This window comes from Halichoeres trimaculatus, unplaced genomic scaffold, assembly GCF_033239565.1.
Source record: "Halichoeres trimaculatus isolate MK-OKI-2021-1 unplaced genomic scaffold, fHalTri1.1 fHalTri1_scaffold_2, whole genome shotgun sequence".
Classification (NCBI taxonomy): domain Eukaryota; kingdom Metazoa; phylum Chordata; class Actinopteri; order Labriformes; family Labridae; genus Halichoeres; species Halichoeres trimaculatus.
The window spans coordinates 41,592,871-41,614,246 of record NW_027437180.1 but is presented as its reverse complement, the minus strand read 5'-3'; the positions used below and the strand labels follow the sequence as shown (position 1 = coordinate 41,614,246).

The 21,376-nt window shown below is 40.6% G+C and overlaps 1 protein-coding gene across 2 annotated transcripts in view; it reads left to right on the top strand.

Moving 5' to 3' along the window:
• Positions 1–21,376, top strand: part of LOC141802568 (zeta-sarcoglycan-like) — a 602,901-nt gene that overhangs the window by 308,108 nt on the left and 273,417 nt on the right. For both annotated transcript variants that reach the window (XM_074686112.1, XM_074686119.1), the window contains exon 2: positions 20,081–20,290. In XM_074686112.1, coding sequence (XP_074542213.1) covers positions 20,081–20,290 — 210 coding nt within the window. The remainder of the gene's footprint in view (positions 1–20,080; positions 20,291–21,376) is intronic.

The window sequence follows — 21,376 nt, the reverse complement described above, 5'->3', positions numbered from 1 at the left end:
CTTTTGGTGCATAGTTAATCAAAGAAAACTGTGCTCAGTTAAAGTTTTTTACCATACTCCCTGGAACAGAACAGAAACCAGCGATACGCCCTCATCAGCCTTTGCCGTCAGTTTCAAAGAGCTGTAAAAAGCAGCTCCAAGCAGCCAGCAAACTCTGTTCCTGTGACGTTTTCCATCTGTCTCCACCGGAGGAGGAAAAACCCCAGCCTAAGCCTGTTGTTGTTTTTGGCGGTGTCGAACACTGGCGGCTTCTTGATTGACAGATACTGACTCAGCGGGAGGCAGCGTGCCAAGGAGAAGGCGAGGCAGGCGGAGGAAGAACAGGAGCAGGGCAGAAACAGAATTCGATGGGGGAGAAAGGCAATAAACAAAATGAGAGGAAGAAGGAGACGCTGCTAACCACAGGGAGGTTTCACTTCTATTCGAGGCGTTGTTGAACAGCAGTGTTAATTTGCTGATCTTAGTGAAAAAGCCACGCACACACAGAAACCAGCAAACAGACACTGTGAGATTAGTTTGTAGAGCTGCACAGAAACCTATTTGTACATGAACAAATGTGAAGAGTTTGTCAGAATAACACTGTGGCCTATATGTGTCAGGTATAGAAGCACATTTTCACCTTCTCATTGCTGTACCACACATTTACCAGTCTTCTAACACAAGTATCCTTAACTCTGCCTGAGTACAGGGTGTGTATTTATCTTAAAGAGGGGGTACTCTGCCTTTTTTTAGGCTGTATTATGTCCCTCTGGTGCCCCTGTAGTTGCTTGACATGATTTAGAGCAACACAAATCTCTATCTCTCTCAGATTTGTGTTTTCGAAATCCCTTGTTTTCAGCTTCACTTTAGCTGCTGTCTCTTTAAGACTCCCTGCTTCACAAGCCCCGTTCCCTCTGATTGGCCAGTTCTTTGGAGACCTTTAAGGAGAGGTATGAGCTGTGTCCCAATTCAGGGGCTGCAGCCCTCAGAGCACCTGGCCTTCTTAGCCTGTGTAGACCACAAAGGCCAATCTGAGTTGAGACAGTCTGGTCCTCAGAGCATTTCCTGTTTGTCACTTTTGACGTCACACAGCACCACCCTCACCTGTCAGGCTTACATCAATTTTCACACATAAGCAAAAACCGTACTTTTTAAACAGGATATTTTTTTTTTCTGTATTATTATTATTATTATTATTATTATTATTATTTTTTTTTTATTTATCTGTTTATTTTTATCCAACATTTGCACAAGCACTAGGGGAAATGTAAGATTGTTATTTATTTTTTATTTTATTTATTTATTTATCTATTTTTACTTGAATTGATTGAATGTGAATGTATTGTTTGGATTCACTGTTTGAAAAAAAAAAAAAGTTTTTTTTTTTTTTTTTTTTGCAGAGAGTTTACATTTATTAACATAGACATTTTCCATGATGAGAAAAAGTTATAAAAAAAATAAATAAATAACTGTTTTCCCTCAGTATATTACTTAAAAAGTAATCCACAATCCAACAAAATTTTCTTCAAGTTCTTTAGAAAGTCAGTCAAATGGTTGTTGGCACTTATCTTTTATAACTGGTCAAAAACAGGAGTCATTTTTGGGTTCGACCATGTTCATCACCTTTGGCATTCATGTCCAATAAACCTTAGAATATGTCAGGCTAGGAAGGATTCACTGAATCCGTCCTTCGTGGCTGGTTTCGTTGGCCACACCGGCCACCTCTCAGAGGAGCATTTGAAATGAAACAGCCTTTGACACATGCAACGTGACGTGACGTAACTGGACACGGCTATGGTCAGACCTTGGTCTTTGCCCTCCTGCCCCTCACACAAGTCATCAAGTACTATTTTGAGGTGTTTAAGACAAATTCAAGGATTCCTTCCTCATATGGATATGTCGAAGTTGGAAAATCTGAAAACATTTCGTCTGAACATCCAGCACTGTTACTTTAAATCTATGTTTGAAACTTGGATAATGGGATACCCCCTCTTTAATGAGTCAGAGCTCTGACTAGAGACTCAATGTGGACATGAGTTAGTGGAAAAAACAAACATAGCAGACTCACAGCAATGACCATCTAAAAAGCCAAATCCAAGTTTTCAGTCAACACCAGATGGTGTAAAGAGCTCTTTGTCGTCTAGTGGAGCTGTCCATGGTGCTGAAATACTGCTGTGAGCAAACACTGCTCATGTTCTGCAAAACTTATCAGTGTTTCTGTATGCACTGCTCAAACAAGTGCAACACACACATATTTACAGACTTGAAACAAGCTTGGTAGCGTTAGCATACATGCAAAGTTATCTGAGGACAGGTTTTTGTTTTGTTTTTTGGACGTACAAATGAAGACAGAGTTCCTCCAGTGTTGTAATGTTATCCTCCACATTACGTATAATCAATACATCAGGACTGCCGCCTCCTCTTTTTTCCCCTCTCCTCTCTCACTGGCAGAAACAGAAAGAGACACTCACAGAAATACAATTACGAACGTTCGACACTAGAAATGTCACGGTGTGTCAGGATGAATGGGCCTCGGGCGTGTGGGGAAAACCGCTGAGTCTTTCCCGGCTCCAAACGAACAAGAGAGAAGCATGATGAATGTCAGGCCTCCTTAACTAGAATTCATAGCTGCAGCCCGTCCAGGTAGTGTAGTCACCGAGTCCGGCCATCAGTCTCAGTTTGTTTCCTGCTAGCATTACAAAACTGTCATTCCTTCACAATATACGGGCGGCGACAGAAGATGCTGCACGACAAACATCTCAAACTCAGATTATACGGCTGGATGTATCATTAGGTTAAGGGTCAGCTAGATGAAAGAAATAACCTTCTTATTATGCTGAGGGTTCATTTGACCCATTTCCATTTTCATGTTGACCAAAGTACCAGTTATTCTTTATTTTTCTTCATGAAATTTTGTGATTTTTCTCCATTTAGCCTCATAACCTTGTGTGTAAAATCTGCTCCCTCCAGTGTGCAGTGAAATGTCTGCGCAGTTTGTATACAAAGATAATGTTGTGGTCATTTTGTCAGTGTTCCCATGTCATCTCTTTGACATTAACACTAAAAAATTAGCTCAGGTATGTTTACACCTGAGGAAGCTTTGTCAAGTTTTGAACTGGGATAGTGTTGCACTTTCTCGAAGAATTTCGAGGTAGAGGATGTTTCAGAGATCAAGGACAATGTTATTGATGAACCAGATTTTCAGGATTCTTACAATGAGGAGGATTTAGAAACAAGTCTGCCATTGTTACTGTACTGGTACAGTAAACAAAAGAGCAACGATGAAGACATGCAGCATTTCGTCCTCTCTGTGATTTTCATGAAACTCTCTGTTACAAAGTGCAATCAAGCTTCGTTTCAGAGAAGTCTGTGAGCCGCCAGGAGAAATCCAGCCGCTGTCGGGGTAAGTGACGATTCTTTTGACCAATCAACCGTCTGCAGTGTGTTGCTCCACCTCCCGAGAGCGGATCGGTTCAGTCTGGCACCCATACGAAAGGGTCCCAAAAAAGTGGGACGGCTCGTCTCGGTTTTTAGGGATCCGTCCCGGGATGAGTCTGTGGAAACGCAGCTAAAAGCGCACCGTACTGAGACGAACCGACCTGGACTGCTTGGTGGAAACGCGGCTTAAGAGTGTATCTTTGAGTGTGTGTTTTGGCTCCCAAAAAGTGCACCATGGTGTGTTTAGGCTCCAAGAGTGCACTTTAGTGGGTTTTGGCTCCCGAGAGAGCCCTTTATGTGCATTTTTGGCCCCAAAAGAGTACCTTTGAGTGTGTTTTGGCTCCAAAGAAAGCACCTTAGAGTGGTTTGGCTCTCGAGAGTTCACCTTAGTGTGTTGTTTGGCTCCAAGAGTGCACTTTAGAGCAGGGGTCACCAGCCTTTTTGAGACTGAGGGCTACCTGAAGTGAAATGTGGTGTATGGAGGGCTACTTGTTAAATGCGAACTTCTTGAACAAATTTGCATGGATCACTTTTTAATATCAACAATAACAGGAGTAGAATTAATGCTATGGGAAGAGACTGCTCACATGTCAATGTGAATTATTCCATAATTATTATCAATGGTTTACACAACGATGATGCTAGGAAACATTTTTGAAGGAGCTCAATTGTGACCTGTGCTGTTTTTGGACATGCCTTGCAGGCACCTTAAGTGGTTCTTGTGGGCACCCAGGTACCCGCGGGCACTAAGTTGGTGACACCTGCTTTAGAGTGTGTTATAGCTTCCAGTGTGCAACTTAGTGTATGTTTTGGCTCTCAAGAGCACACTTTAGTGTGTTTTTTGGCTCCAAAAGTGCACCTTAGAGTGTGATTTGGCTCAGAGAGTGCAACTTAATGTGCGTTTTGGCTCCTGAGAAAGCACTCGAGCATGTTTTTTGCCTGGTCTGCCCCTTTAGAACGGACAGTAACACAATTTTCTCTTGTGTCAAATGAAAGAATCACATCTGCAGACGGACAACACACAGTGACATACTATTTTTCAGGTGGCGGGGCATTGAAAATGTTGAACATTCAGAATCTGAGAAAACGAAGGAAGTTAAATGAAAAACGGTGTGTTTTTGAAAAGGTGAAAACTTTAATTAAATAGTTATCAAATAAAGTTTGGAGATTAAAATTGTATTGTATGTCTCTTTTCTTAATGTGTATATAATCTAAAACAAAGCTGTTATTAGTTTTACCTGGTTTTTTTTTTTGACTGTTTTGAATGGATTTGCAGAGTGCTGGTCAAAATGTCCCACAACAAAATCAAAGTCATATTTTTTTTTCAACATAATGCAAGGGTTAATGTTCTATATTTAAAGATGCCCTAACATATTTTTTGCTCATCTCCATCTGCACATGCTTCCTCTGTGTTTGTGAAGGTCATCCAACCAGTGTGGATTTGCTCCATTGGTGCAAACTGGCAAAGAAAGTACTTCTCAAACACCTTTTGCCAAATTAAACAGCCAAGCTCATCAAAAAAAACTTCCTAAAGAGGTAAATTTGCTTTAAAGCTGTTTGGATACTGACTCTGCCTGGAAACAAACTCAGACGATGCTTCCGTCAGTCAAACACCAACATCCAACTCTCCATATTTCCTCACCTTCATCAGTTCCACTTTTTCCTCCAGCCACTCTCAATTCCCTCTCCTTTTTTTCATCATCCACTAATTAGTCTCGCGGGTCCGAAACCCCCGTAAAAAAGCAAAAGACATCATTGGATGGAGATAAATCTAGACAGAGACAAATGAGAACAAGTCTTCACTCTGGAGTCTCTATAAATAGAGACGGGAGTGGAAAGCAAACCCGTCAGCCCCACAGAGCTACGACAAACACCAGCATCTGATGAAAGAGGGTGTCTTTGCCTGTTTTTTGGTTGTTTATTTTCTTTAAAAAGCTTCAAACTCTTTGGTTTGGTGTCAAGTGTAATGCATTAATGTTCCTGTGAAGCTCAGAGCTGTTTTTATCTAACCTTGTCTGAGCTGATTAGTAATCAGAAGCTCAGGGACGTACATCTATCATGGCTTATACGCTGCAAAAACTGAAATCTAAGCAAGTGTTTTGGTTTTATTTTTAGGAAAATTGTTTTTATTATACTTGATATGAGCCACATTCAACTGAAAAGTGCAGAAACATGTCTTGTTTCAAGATATGGAGAGACAGAAATGAGTTCTGAATGCTTAAAGCAAGTAAAAATATCTGCCGAAAAAATGTGTTGGTCAAGTTTTTAAAAAAATAAAATTAATCTCTAAATACAAGAATCTTTTCTTCTTACCACACTGGCTGTTATTTTTTTCTTTTCTTTTTTTTTTTTTTTTTTTTTTTTTTACCTGATAAAACATTAAGACCTCATTTTGTGTCTTTAAATAACTTGAATTGAGTTTTTTTTCTGGACTGGTCAGGTACATGTGGCTCATTTTGAGTCTAAATTAATTAATTAATTAAAATTTATTTTTATTTATTAATCTATTTATATTTTTTTAGACTGAAAATAAGATAGAAATACTTAATTAAATTCCAGTTTTTTCTTCTCCACTTGCAGATATTTTTTTCACTTGTTAAAGACCAACTTAGACTTTGTTTGTCTTTACATAACTTGAAATACGTCACTTTTCTGGACTGATAAGTTGAATATGGCTCATATGGAATATAATAAGACAATTTGTACTATGAAGACGCCAAAAAACTGTTGATAAGATTTCATTTTTTTGCAGTCTAGAACAATTAAAAGTCTACGTGGCAGTGACAGTAATACCTAGCCCTTCCCCCTCCCTTTTTTTATGAGAAAAGACAAATCTTGCAACCTTTTCCTGAGTTTGAAGACTCTGGTTTCCTCCCTCCCAGCTGCAGGCAGAGCGGGCATCTGGGTCACTTTTGGGACCCAAACCCAGATAAAGGAGGAGGGTTTTTATTTTGATATTACATAAAACAAGAATCAACATATTTTCTATGTTTTACTCACTTCTTTGTCTCTTCTGATGTCATTCCTCTTTTCTACAGCATTCCTGACAATTGCATATAAATGGGCACTTGTGCAATTTAAGCAATGATGTCATTTAGTGACATCAAGGACAACCAATAGCTACTTTCCTTACTGAGGAGTTGGCAACACTGGCACCAGGATTTACACTTTGTAACAATCCATTCATTGGTATATTACACATTATATTTATTTCTTTTCAGCATTTTTTTTTGTTTGTTTTTGTTTTTGATTTTGTTTTGTTTTGCTTTTAGCAAAAATCATTGATTTGGGAGGTTAAATGTAAATACATTTCCAACATTTTTGCAACAAGGAAACACAAAATGATTCACACAAAATTGAAAAATAACATTTCAAAGGTCAATAAAAGACACTCACTGAAAAAAAAGTCTTATCAAGTGTTTTTGTCTTATTTTAAGAAAATAAAAAGTCTTGTTTTTCTTGATATGAGCCACATCCAACTGACCAGTCCAGAAAAATCACTTCTTATCTCACACCTGAGAACAAGGACGTCATCCTCACCTCCTTCTCCTCACCTTGTGGGAAACATCAGGCCTAGCACCATTTAGCATTGACATGCTACACTGTAGAAAACTGAAATCTTATCAAGTGTTTGATGAGGTTTGAATTTCTTGTAACCAGTAAAAAAAATCTGCCAATGGAACAAGAGAAATATGCTTGAAATTTCATTAAATCTAGAATAATGTTTTATTACAAATAATTTTTCTCATCTCATTTTTCTGGACTAGTCAGTTGAATGTGGCTCATATCAAGTCTAAAAGGACATTTTCTACGGAAAATGAGACAAAATCACTTGCAGACATATCCATGTTAGGAGCGTAGAGGCTGAACGCTGCTTCTCTGGTTCTGACTCTGAGAACAGGAAGCCAACACTAAAGAAACATTTACTTCTGTTTCTATAAATGAACATGTGAGTGACCTTTCCTGGAACGAACATCACACCTCTGTCACTTTTTCAGTCAGTCTAACTTTGCTTGTTAACGCTGCCGTCCCTTTGTCCTCTGTGTCCGTCTGTGTCCGTCTGTCCCTGGTAGCTGATGCAGGGACAGACGTTGTCCTTTTGGCTCATACTGTATGTTTAGAGAGGAGGGAGGGAGCAGGAGTCGTCCTTTAAGTCTTTTCTTTTTCCCGAGGCCTGCAGCACAACCTCGTAAATCTGTGAGAGCAGCAAACGCCTCACTGCACAAAAGCCCTGTGTGTGTCTGTGTGTGTATCTGTGTATCTGTGAATCTGTGTGTGTTTACAGTTTGTCTGTCCTTTGTGTTTGTTGTTACATGTCGCAGCAGTGTGATTTTGCACACCTTTGTTTGCATCTGGTTGTTGCTTTTGTTTTTTTGTTTTTTTTTTTGAGCTTGTGTGTGCATGAGTGTGTGTTTAGTGTGTTTGTGTGTGTGAGAGCGGGAGAGATCCATCCACTGGCTGGACACCTGAGTGCCCGCAGTGACAGAGAGGAATGGCAGGCTGTCCAAAGCAACAACCTACAGCCAACTCAGAGCACTCCCAATTCACTTTGCTTAGTGTTTTATCCTAAAGGCCCCCTGACACACACACACACACACACACACACACACACACACACACCAACAGTGTGTTGCGTGTACACTTGACATGAAATCCCTTAAGGAGCGTCATGTTACGGGTATGCACATCTGCCCACGGTATCTGGAAACAGATTTTCACGCTGCACTCACACAGGAGCCAAACACTCCTGACACGGGTGGATTTTGTTGAAGCCTGAAGGTTTTGTGCCAACACAGACTGGTATCTGGACTTGTTTGTAACCCCCTTTTCTTTGACTAAGACCCCAGTACCAGTTGAAGAGAAACACCCCCAGAGCATATGCTGTACACCGCCATGCTTCGCTGTGGTTCTGCTGTGATTTTGCTGGTGTGCAGTGTCAGTTTTTGGAGTCATTACCTCCGCCAAGGAGGTTATGTTTTTGGGAGATCTGGTCTTGATGAAATTTTCAGAAAATGTTCAAAATGGGACAAGACAGAAGCGATTACATTTTGGAGGTGATCCGGATCACCATTTGGATCCAGGACTTTTTTTTAAAGGATTCTTTATCATTATGAGATAAGGCTGATTTCACCACATGTGTATATAACTCCATGATAAATGGTTGGATTGCTTTGCAAAACAACACAAGACAAGGTCACCATCATTTCTGACAGATGCAAAAATACTAACCAAATCCTGGAAATATTCTAGATACTACACTGCAAAAACTGAAATCTTATCAAGTGTTTTTGTCTTATTTTCAGTAGATAATTCTTTTTAGACTCAATTCACATGACCAATCCAGAATAATGTCGTTTTTAAAGTTATTTAAGGACAAAAATGGGCTCTGAATTGCTCATAACCAGTAAAAAATCTGCCAATGGAACAAGAGAAAAGTTATTTGTATTAAGACATTATTCTAGCGCCAAGGAAATTTCCAAGCAATTTTTTCTTGTTCCATTGGCAGATTTTTTTACTAGTTACAAGCGATTCAAACCTCATTTTTGTCCTCTGATAACTTAAAACAAGACATTTTTCTGGATTAATAAATTGAAAGTGGCTCATATTGAGTATAATAAGACAATTTTTACTTAAAAAAAAGACAAAAACACTTGATAAGATTTCAGTTTTTTGCAGTGTAAGATCCGGCATATGAAATGTGTACTGGGTCATTATCATTTCCAACACTGTCAAGAAACAAATGATCAAACAAACCTTGAACTGACACCAAACTGTAGCGGACAGTCTGCTGAAAGGAAGTATAACATTAAAGTAAGACTAAAGTGCTGGTGACAACCACAATATGCTTGGTGGAGGTCTGTGCTCTATGAGAGCTTTACTTGTTGTTAAAAAGTTCAGCCTTGGTTTCATCAGACTAGAACACATTTTTTCATCATGCTTTTGGAAGACTTCAAGTGTGTTCTGTTTTGCTAAATGTAGCCGTGCTTGGGTTTTTTTTTTTTTTCTTTTTTTTTTTGTAAGAAAAGGCTTCTTTTCATCTTGGCACCCTATCTTCTCGGCCTCCCCTACCCCTTTTCCACCAGTGCTCATTCAGTACTGGTTCTAGTGCTCAGTTGGTCTTTATCATGCTCTTTCTAAGAACTGGTTTGGCTTTCCATCGGCAAAGAGCCAAGTCGAGGCCACGTCATTGCATCACCATAAAACGTCAGTATGTTACTGCATATGTAGCCACCATGGTAGGAAACGGCGACAAAGTTGGCACCGGGAGCGTTTACAAACAGGCAGAGATTTGTTTCACATTACTTGTTCCTGACTTTCTGTGTTCATGTGTTTGTGTGTCTGTGAATAGAGCTGATCTCTGTCGTGTGCATGTGAACACACGAACATGAGGCTAAAGTGACACCCCGTCATGTAAACAAGATCAATAACACAAGGCTGTTTAGTCTGTTAAATAGAATAATAAGGAATCAACCCTGATCTATATGAGACAATGCTTTACTGCTTCAATTTCTCCGTCAACAAACCAACAGACGACTCACTCTTCACACTTCCTCTTTAAAAATGATAAATAACATGAGGCTGTTAAGTCTGTTTAATGAAATTATAATGTAAATACCTGATCTATGAGAGAGAAAAGACATTAGTGCTTTAGTTTCGCCTCCATCTCAAATAATGAATAAGGAAACTAACAAAACAATGGACGACTCACCCACTGTTGCCATGACACCATGGGTTTTTAAGTAAGATGTGATTAAGAATATAACTAAACTTTATTTGGGTGGAAAAAGTTATGAAATGATGAAGCCTCATGTTATAACAGGTGTGTGTAGACTCTTTGTTTCCACTGTAAATCCATCTTTAGCATCTTGGAGTTATGAATGTTTTCCTGTGTGAGGTCTGACAGGTTCAGATCCAAAGGCACAGACAGAACATGCTCTTACATATATGCTGCCCGCTAATGTATGTGACAGCTCATAAAATTGGCAGATGGTGGGATTTGGATGGATTTGACACACATGCATGGCTGGCTAATGAATAGAGAGATGGATGGCAGGATGGATGAGTAGTCTGAGGTTTTATTTCATAGCTGAAAACCGTATCAAAGTACAATCAGTATGCATGCAGAGCAGACCGCTGCTGCTGCTGCTGCTGCTGCTGCTGTACGGTAAAGGCTGAGGGCGATCTGATGTATCTGTCAGCCAGCATCGCTCAGGCCCGCTCTGCTCTCATCTGCTTATACTTAATCAATACCACCGCTTCAATATCACTCTGCTTCAGATGGCCCTGACATTCTCTCTTTCTGCCTCTCCGACCATCTGCTGCTTTAATGCAGAGCTCCCCGTAGAGGATGTTCTATACATAGGTGGCTGTTACAGATCAGCGGCTGTGGGTTTCTTTTTTCTCTCTCTTTAAGGACGAACATGACATCTGTAGATTAAAGGAGGGAGGCAGGATTCAGAATCTATATCCAGAAACCTATTTCAGCAGCAGAAATGACCAGGGCTTGTTCTGTCGTCTGATTTTTGACTGATAAGGAGGTGGTTTGAGATGACATACAATGGCTAAATGAGTCCCAGGTCCTTGTTTCTTTCTCCTCATTCTTTGTCAGACAGTTGTTTAGCTACATTTTATCTTTTTTGGGGGCATGAAGTTTTTTTTTTTTTTTTTTCAAAGTCTTGGAAAGTTGTTTAATCCTACTTTTTTATCGGCTGCTAATTTTCTCCTTCCTGATTAATGAAAGAGGGATAATTCTGTTGTTGCAGCCATTAATTTGAGGGTGGAAACAAAACTCAGGACTTCATCTGTTATTCCACCATGATTTAAGGTGCTGTGAGGATGATCAGGAAGTGTTAGTGTTTTTCCAGGTTAAAGACTCTGTTTCCCATGAGCTAAACCACCCACTGAAGACACGGAAGAGACAGCGCTCAGATCTTCTTTTTAACTCTACTTTTCTTTCAATTTTTGCAGGAAGCAAAGCAATGAGGTCATGTATTTATTTGCTGTTGTAAATGTGACAACAATCAAGCTTTGCAAACTCAGTTTGCAGTGTAGTTTAATGGTTGTGCCAATTACTGCTTTTCAAAGGCCCTGCCACAGTTATTATAACTATATTAAAACTCTGCTCTGTCAAGAAGGCTCACACTAGCTGAACAGAGACTACAGTCTGAGCTTTACTAAAACTGACATTAAATCTATTTTGGTGAAAAGTGGAGAGGTCCAAACAATGATTAAAAAAAATAATAAATAAATAAAAAGAGAATGAATGACCAGTTTGTTTTTGAACAGTTTGTGAACTCAAAGACAGTTTACCAAAGTGTTTTCACCGTGAATCAGCAATACTACAGTGTTGCCTCATGACAGCATTTGCATTTTTACATGTTTCCTTAAATTAATTAGCAATTAAAGCAGATTAAACTATCAGAGATACAGCTTTACTTGTCCATTATTATGAGCATATATTTATTTTTGGACTGAGACAGACAGCTGGACTATTGGACAGTTTTGAGAAAAGAATTTGCCAAGTTGGTCCTTGAAAGGAAGTCTGCAAAAGGGATTCTGTGTGACCTCCAGAGGCTCAAATGACAAATTAAACACTGGTTTCTGAAAGTCTCTTCTCTTTTTAAAAGTATTTCATAACAACTGGGATGTATTGTGTGAGTGTAAAATGCCATTAATGGGTATGTTGCCTACAGGCAATAAAGTACAATAAAGCGGCGGTCCACAACCCTTTTTTGCGCCACAGACCGGTTTAAAGGATAAGTTTGGTTTATGCAGCTTTTACATTGTTTGTAGAATGAAGTAGAACAAAATACTCACCCAGAAGGTTTTTCCTGATCCAAGCAGTGTTTCGGGAGATATTTAGATCCAAAATCGTGCAGCGGACGTCCGTATATATGGGATCCATCGGGGCATAGACAGCGCCGCTCCTTAAACTGCATTAATCGTCCAAAAACTCGTGTTTTTCACCAATATTCTTTCATGGTCCGCTCCGGGTTAGTCCTCTGCTGCAGTCTGTGTCACTCCAGACAGCGCTGTGTGGCTGTACTGACCTCTGAACTCACGAAGACTTTGTTTACGTTTGACCCTCAAAGAAAGGACTGCGCATGCGCAGTACTCTCTGGAGCACTGACTCCTTCCTTTGAGGGGCAAACGTTAACAAAGTCTTCGTCAGTTCAGAGGTCAGTACAGCCACACAGCGCTGTCTGGCGTGACACAGTCTGCAGCAGATCATTGATATCTAACCCGGAGCGGACCATGATGGAATATTGGTGAAAAACATGAGTTTTTGGACGATTAATGCAGTTTTAGGAGCGGCGCTGTCTATGCCCCGATGGATCCCATCATACGGACGTCCGCTGCACGATTTTGGATCTAAATATCTCCCGAAGCACTGCTTGGATCAGGAAAAACCTTCTGGGTGAGTATTTTGTTCTACTTCATTCTATAAACAATGTAAAAGTTGTATAAACCAAACTTATCCTTTAATATTGGACAAAATATCTTCACAGACCTTTTCTTCTGTCTCCTCACTGGCTCTTTTACCCTGCCTAAAGAAACTTTCTAAAGATGTTTGTTTTTTTGTCCATTTTGCTTGCTTGGGGAGTTTGCTGTAAAGAATGACGTGTGACAGAGAGAGTACGGTCATTTTTTTTAAATAAAACATTCAGAATCAGATAATAACTCAAACTGAAATAATGTAAGTTGAGTATTTTTTATGTGCGGCCCGTTACCAATTGACCCATGGACTGGTACTGGTCCACTGCCATAGAGGGTTAAGGTTCATTTCTTTAAAATGCCCTAAAAACAGGAATATAACTGTTTTTGTAAAAATTACACCAGAATCTTAGGACTCACCCTGAGTCCTTTGCTCCTCGTATGAACAAAACCATTATCTGTATTAGCTCCAGAGAAGCTGAGTGACATGCATTCTGAGGGCTAAATGTGCACTTGCCTTTTTCCATAATGGACTTGGTAAGATGTCGCTCCTCGAGACATGAAAGACCATTTCAAGTAGTGTCTCCAGCCCTTTCATTTTCTCTTATGAGCTCATGAGCTCTTAAAGAAATGTCTCCCTGCTGAGGAGGAGCTTGTATGGATCACGATCTTGTTGCTTATTTCTTTTCATTTGTCTCTTTTCGTCCTCCCAGTGGTCAGTGCTTCTTTTGTGGTTTTTGATCTTTACGTGCTGAAGTCTTGTGGTTGGGATGTATCTGTGAAACATGGTTGTTCTCATCCTGGTGGTTGATTTCCTGATATCATCGCTGCATCACAGCTGACTTTCTATATAAGCTCTTGTTTTTATGACTGTCAGACATTACGCCGTTAATAAAGTTAGGTCATGCCGCGTGGGGCCGCCAGGCTTTGGTGAACTGTGGGACTGATTGATGACTCTGTTGTCAGTTCAATCTAAGAAATGCATTTGAAGAGGGAGGAACAGAGGGAGGGAGGGAGGGGTGGAGAAAAAGGGAGGGAGAAAGGAGAGGGGAGAACTAAATGGATTAGAAAAGAACAGAGAAAGCAGAGAGGAGAGAAATGAAGTGTCTGGAGAAGGCGGGCAGGGAGAGAATTTGGAAATTAAGAGAAGCATGAAGGTAAGACTCAGATACAAGATAAGAGAAAATGAGGGATTTGTGAAAGGTGAGGGAGGAGTTACGTGAGGACGGGAACAGGCTTTGGACGGGTGAGAAAATGATGTAGGGTGGAGAAATAAGCAGGAAACAAATGATGGATGGAAAATCTGTGGCAGAAAAAGTATGACGTATGCGACTCCTGAAAATCGTGGAACTGTGGGGGAGGAGGACATAATATTTTCCTCCTCTGACTCTGACTGGGATTGATGTCCACGCTTGGTTGTGAGTGAAATGAGAGCACAAACACGCAGAAACAAGCCAGCGAAAGAGCCTGAGGGAGGATGTTTACGAAGAACCACAAGAAAGAGAAAGGTGACCCCACAGTTGGGAATGGTAGAATAGAATAGAATAGAGTAGAATAGAATAGAATAGAATAGAATAGAATAGAATAGAATAGAATAGAATAGAATAGAATAGAATATACTTAATTTATCCCCGATGGGAAATTCAGGAGGAGTCACAGCAGCAATCAGAGAAAACCAAAGTCAGAAAGTGTATAGAAAGTGTAAAAAGCTCCATAAGAAAATCGATGCTGACAGCTTGTCCATCATTGTCCAGTCAGCCAGCCTCCACCTCCACAGGGTCCAGGACTGAGCTTCTTCAGCAGTCTGTTCAGTCTCTGTCTCCTGGATCCTGTCTGCTCACAGCAGGTGAAGCTCTTCACATGTGGCCTTGGTGTCTGCTGTTAGCTCTGTTAGCCATGTCTGTGAATAGCATGATGCTACTCTGCCCTCTGGTATTCCCTCTGTTGCTGGGTTAGCACAGCTAGCTTGTCCATCTTATTGGAGATAGATCTTACATTCCCAATAACGATGGATGGAAGGACAGGTCCATGTCGTCACTTCTTAGCTCACACCTGAGAACCAGCACGTCATCCTCACCTCCTTCTCCTCACCTTGTGGGAAACATCAGCCCTAGCACCAGTTAGCATCGACATGCTACACTGTAAAAAACTGAAATCTTATCAAGTGTTTTTAACTCAATGTAGGTAAAATTTGTCTTGCTATACTTGATATGAGCCACATTCACCTGACTTGTCCAGGAAAAAGTCTTATTTCAAGTTATGTAAAGACAAAAATGAGGTCTGAATTGCTTGTAAAAAGTTAGAAACATCTGCCAATGGAACAAGAGTAAAGTCACTTGTATTAAGACATTATACTATTTCAAGCACATTTTTGTGCAATTTTCTCTTATTCCATTGGCAGATTTTTTTTCAACTAGTTACAGCAATTCAGACCTCATTTTTGTCTTTACATAACTTGAAATGAGACGTTTTTCTGGACAAGTAAGGATAATGTGGCTCATATCAAGTATAACAAGACAAATTTTACCTACAATGAGATAAAAACACTTGATAAGATTTCAGTTTTTTACAGTGTGGCATGTCGATGCTAACTGGTGCTAGGCCTGATGTCTAAACATACATTTTCTACTGAAGACAAGACAAAAACACTAGATAAGATTTCAGTTTTTTGCAGTGTTTAGGTCCATGTCATCACTTCTTAGCTCACACCTGAGAACCAGCACGTCGTCTTCACCTCCTTCTCCTTACCTTGTGGGGAACATCAGGCCTAGCACCAGTTAGCATCAACATGCTACACTGTGAAAATCTGAAATTCTAAGTTTTTTTGTCTCATTTTAAGTTAAAATTGTCTTGTTATACTTGATATGAGCCACATTCACCCACTCTTTTACTACTTACAATCAATTCCAACCTCATTTTTGTCTTTAGATAACTTTGAATAAGTCATTTGTCCAGAAAAGAGGTGAATGTTGCTCATATTGAGTCTAAAAAGACATTTTCTACTGAAAATAAGACAAAAACACTTGATGAGGTTTCAGTTTTTTGCAGTGCACAGGCTGCTAACAGCTGATTTCACATATAAACAATACAGCCATGGTTACTTGTAGTCTCTGTAGACAAACACAGGAGAAAAAGTAGTAAAAATATCATTAACGAAACCAAAAGGTATGGTGTCCGTTACCAACAAACAAGCCATACAAAGTAATGACATGCTCTAAATGCAAAGATGAGGAAAAAGAGACAAAAAAGACCAGAAACGGACAAAGAAGAGAGAGCTGCTGCAACAGAGCGGGGCCTAACAAGAAGATGATGACAGGTGATGTTAGTGGAGGCCACTTGTTGGAAATCAAAAGAAGGAATATGATGTTTGTTTCCTGCTGCTTTAATTGGATAATTAGCAGATTTATCTCCTCGTCCTCCAGAAACCACTGTTCAAAAACACCGGTGTGCATCTCCTGATTCACACTGCAGGAAAAAATAAAACGATTAGCATTTCACACATACAGGTACACGCACACACACTCACAGGCGCCTATTGATTGGGTATGGACACTGCTGAATACTGAGATAAAATGATCAACAGCCCATTGTGATGCCCCATTCTGCCGTTATTGATTCATATGCAGTGGATCCGCTCAGATTGAACAGACGCACATCAAAACGAGAGGCAGATAAACCGACAGAGATCATTGCGAGATATCACTCCTTCACTCTGAAAATGGAAATCATCATTAATCTATTCACACACTCCACAAACACAACGCTCTTCACACTTGGCGTGAATGTGTCTCAGCGCCAGCCTCATCCTGGGTATGAATTAGTTGGACTGCGTTCAGATCAAATATGAATTATTTCTTCGCCAAAACAGCAGATGTGATATATGAATACATATATTTTTATCTAATCCCTTCATCACCTCTTTTAAAGTTATAATTAAACACTGCATTATCACATATAGGCCTGCTGATAAACAATGAGCTCAACCAATGCTTGTTATTTAACTGACTGAAATCAAGAGCAGGGTCTCTACATGACCTAAAAAAGCAAAGCAAACTATCTGCAACAAGACTGATCATGACTATGTCGTCATTTTCTGAAATAAGGTGCAGCATGCTTCAGGATGAAGTTTTCCATCAGAAACACATACACAGGCCTACATGTGCAAAACATGCTGCAAGGTCTGCAATCTAACTGTGTGTTCATGACTTTTTTTGAGTCCAAATGGTAATTTTAGAATGAACAGTGAAGTGCACAGAGGAGGTAGTCCCCTTCTCTCGCAGCCCATTTGTGCTCTCTCTAGAACCAACACATGTAGACCAAAGTTCCATCTTTGGAGTCCAAACATTTGTGCGTAAGTGCCCTCTTAAGGCCGAAATATATGAGCTTAAGTGCCTTCTTTAAAGCTAAAACGTGTGCATGCTTAGGTGCCCTGTTCAGCGCCAAAACATGCAGGCTCGTGCCCCCCCTGGAGCCAAAAAGTGCAGGCTTAAGTTTCCTCTTTGGAGCCAAAACTTGTGCACAAAAAAGTTCTGTCTTTGGTGTCCAAGTATTTGTGCTTAGGTGCCATCTGAGAGGCCAGAACATGTGCTAAAGTGCCCTCTATGGAAACAAAACATGCATGCTTAAGTGTCCACTAAGGGGGCCAAAACATGCATGCAAGGGTGCCCTTCCTGGAAGCAAAACATGCAGGCTTAAGTTCTCTTTTTATTCAAAACCTGTGCTTAAGTGCCCTCTTTGGAGCCAGAAAATGCTTGCTCAAGTGTCCTTTGTGGAGCCAAAAACATGCATGCTAAAGTGCCCACTAAGGGGGCCAAAACATTCATGCTAAAGTATCCTCTGTGGAGCCAAAAACTTGATTTCTAAAGTGCCATCTCTGCTTTCTTTGGGACCAAAATGAGTGCACCAAAGTTCCCTCTTAGGAGCCAAGACATGTGCACAAATATTCCCTCTTTGGGGTCAAAACATCTGTGCTAAAATGCCCTCTCTGGGTCTAAAATTTATACTTAAGTTCCCTCTCTGAAGCTGAAATATGTGCATGCTAAGGTGCCATGTTTGGCTCCAAATCATCCAGGCTTAAGTTCCCTCTTTGGGGCCAAAAAATGTGTGCTAAAGTGCCCCCTAATGAACCTGAATATGAATGCTCAAGTGCCCTACCTGAAGCCAAACCTGTGCGCTACAGTTCACTCTCTGGATTTAAAACAAGTTTGCTTAAGTGTCCTACCTGGAGCCAAAATATGTGCGCTAAAGTTCCCACATTGGAGCTAAAATATGTGTGCTAAAGTCCCCCCTTTAGAGCCAGAACTTGCATGCTATAGTCCCCTTTTTGGGGTCAAAACATATGTGCATAAGTGCCCTCTATGGAGCCAGAACCTGCTTGCTCAAGTGCTCTCTTTGGGACCAAAACGAGTGCACCAAAGTTCCCTCCAAAGTGCCCCCTAATGAGCCTGAATATGAATGCTCAAGTGCCCTACTTGAAGCCAAGCCTGTGCGCTAAAGTTCACTCTCTGGATTTAAAACAAGTTTGCTTAAGTGTCCTACCTGGAGCCAAAATATATGCGCTAAAGTTTCCTCTCTGGAGCCAAAATATGCAATCTTAAGGGTGCCCTCAGGGGCCCGAATATGCCCACTAAGGTGCCCTCTCTTAAGTTAAAACATACTAATTTAGGTGTGTCTCTGGAGCAAAAACACTCATACTTTTGGGTGGTCAAAACATAATAAACTGTTCTCTTAGGTGGTAACAAATTTGGGCTGTTTGCCCCTGTTTTCCTACTCTTCACCCCTGCCCTTCAAAAAGTCTGTGCAGGCCACTGAGACTTTAAATGAGCCAGATTCACCTGACAAGTACAGGAAATGTCTTGGAGTAAGGAGGGAAGGTAAGAATCATCTGCTTTTTGAATTTTTAAGCAATCATGTGTTTGCAATAAAACCCCCTTGGGTCAGAAGCAGAGTTTGCTGATGTTTACGCTGCACATAACACTACAAAAACAGACAGGTGAGGTTTGGTTTCATAAGTCTGTGATGATAGCACAGGTACGTTTGACCACACTTGGTGAGGAGTGAATCACGAAGAGAAAACAGTTTTCAGAGCAGAAGAGACCCAACCTGACGTTTCTGACTCAGAAATACAGATTACAGTTTGATGTCTGCTTCCAAGACGTCGTCTGGAAACGAAACAAAACTTCAACAGGGCCAAGTCTGCATTTCCAGTTCTCTTCTTTTCTGCCGGCGCAGCAGAAGTCAGCGTTTTTGTTTGCCATCAACCTTTGTTGGTATCATCATGTGAGACGTTATGGAGAAAAAGCATCACGGGCGGGGAAGAAAAACCAAGTCAGTGAGGTGTTAAGGTCATGCAGCCTCAGCAAATAAAGACATAATGTGTGTGAGTGTGTGTGAGTGTGTGTGTGTGAGGGAGGGAGGCTGATAAAGGGGGAGAAAGAGAAGTGCAGGAAGGAGATAGGAAGTGAATTAAGGAGGAAGGGAGGAAAGGAAGGTAATGACGGGGAGATGGACAGAGATAGTGGAGTCCATGGCTCCTCCTGCTGCACTACAACTAATGGACTCTGCTTCCTTATCTGGCCTCCTTCCTCTCTTCTTCACCTCCTTTTCTCTCTTCATCCCCTCTATCTCTCACGACTCAATGCCATTCTATCTCCTTACTTCACGGCAGCTCCTCTATCTCATTTCATCACGCTGTGGTCCCTTTCTTTTTTTCTCTGCTCTTCTCTGCTTCTTCCCTCCTCTTCTTTTCTTTCTCCTCTTTCTACTTTTGCTTACTTAACATGGTTTCCACTCTTTCCAGCACCATGACCAAACCTTGAAAGTTCATCCTTCCCCTTCCTCTCTGCTTTATCTTATCGCTGCAGTGCACGGGTGGAATAATGGGAGGGTAAAAAATGCTTTCTCCTTTCTTTATCTCCTTAAACTCTTTTTTTTTGTGTGTGTGTGTGTGTGTGTGTTGTTTGTGGAGCGTCTGTGGAGAGCTGAAAAGTTGCACATGGGAATGAAAAAGAAAGAAAGTCAGACAAGAAATAGATGAAACTGCTGAAGTTTGACTTATGGCGACAATTTTCAGAACTCTGGCTTCAGTGTTGGGATTTAATTAAACCACGTTTTAGGGGAAGTTGTTCACTCAATCTGCTGCCACGAATTTCACAGAATCCAATTTAAAAATCTCAAAGAATTAAAGATTTTAACTTATTTTCTTTTTTTTATATCTGTGTCCCTTTAGATGACTCAGGAGCAGTACATCCTGGCAGCGCAGCCCAACCCGCTCCACCAGCGGGCGCCGTCTGTGTGCGGCGCCCAGGTTTACCCCGCCGTGGGAATCTACGGCTGGAGGAAGAGATGTTTGTACTTCTTCATCCTCCTCCTCCTCGTCACCATGATAGTCAACCTGGCACTGACCATCTGGATCCTGAAGGTTATGAACTTCACTCCGGTAAGAGACATGTCTCCGTGTGTGTGTGTGTGTGTGTGTGTGTGTGTGTGTGCGTGTGTGTGTGTGTGTGTGTGTGTGTGTGTGTGTGTGTGTGTGTGTGTGTGTGTGTGTGTGTGTGTGTGTGTGATTAAAATGTCATGGTGGTGTTATATGGCACGGTGTTTACGTTGGACTTTATATGAGGCAGCTGTTCGATGGTTTAAAGGGTTTGCCGTAATGTAGCACAACATGGGAGAGATAATAAAATCAACAGAGGCTTTACTGGAAATAGTGTGTGTGTAAATGTGTGTGTGAGATGCTGTGTGTTGATATACCAAGCTGTTGTTGTCCTCTTAAATTTCAAGCAATCTCATTTAGTTCATCAGATATTTTCAGTTTTCCAACTCACTGCTTCGATATTTTACTTCCTACCATTTTACGAAAGAAATTTTTTTTCCATGTTTACGTTTTCCAAATATCCAAAGAGGAAGAAAATAAACCCAGATTCCTTCAAATTCTTTAGTCCCATTTCCACCAAGACCTTTTTTTTTTTTAGACCAGCTTGCAAATTGAGTGTGTCTTTGTCAAAGGATCTTAAGATTCAGTTAAAAACTGTTGAAAAAGCTAAACTGGTTCTCCCATCAAAATAAAACTTGCCTTAAAGGGGCTGTGTGGAGTTTCAAAGTAATCTTAAACACTCTTCTCTCGAGATATCTGCTTGATTCTAATCCACACTTTAAAATGAGATTATTAGCACTAATGTAGGTTATTCCTAAATGCTACTTTGTAGCTTCTTCGTAGCTTTCCGATCGGGTTGAAAAGGATCAGATTGATTTACAACACGTCTAGGTCTCTATGACAACACCACACCAGCTGATGAAGTTTAGTGGAGAGAGAAGAGATCTGTGTCTTTCTCTGCTGAAAACGATTTCTGTGATTAATTTTGACAGAAAGACAGACAGAAAGAGGACAGAAGACAGCTAAACAGGAGAGAGATACAGCCCGAGCTAAAGGCTAACACAGGAGCTAATCTGGTTGTGCTAATGTAGCCTCCAACCCACAGTCAGCAGTTATTCTGCAGTGGTCTGTTCAAACTTGAGAGTCTAT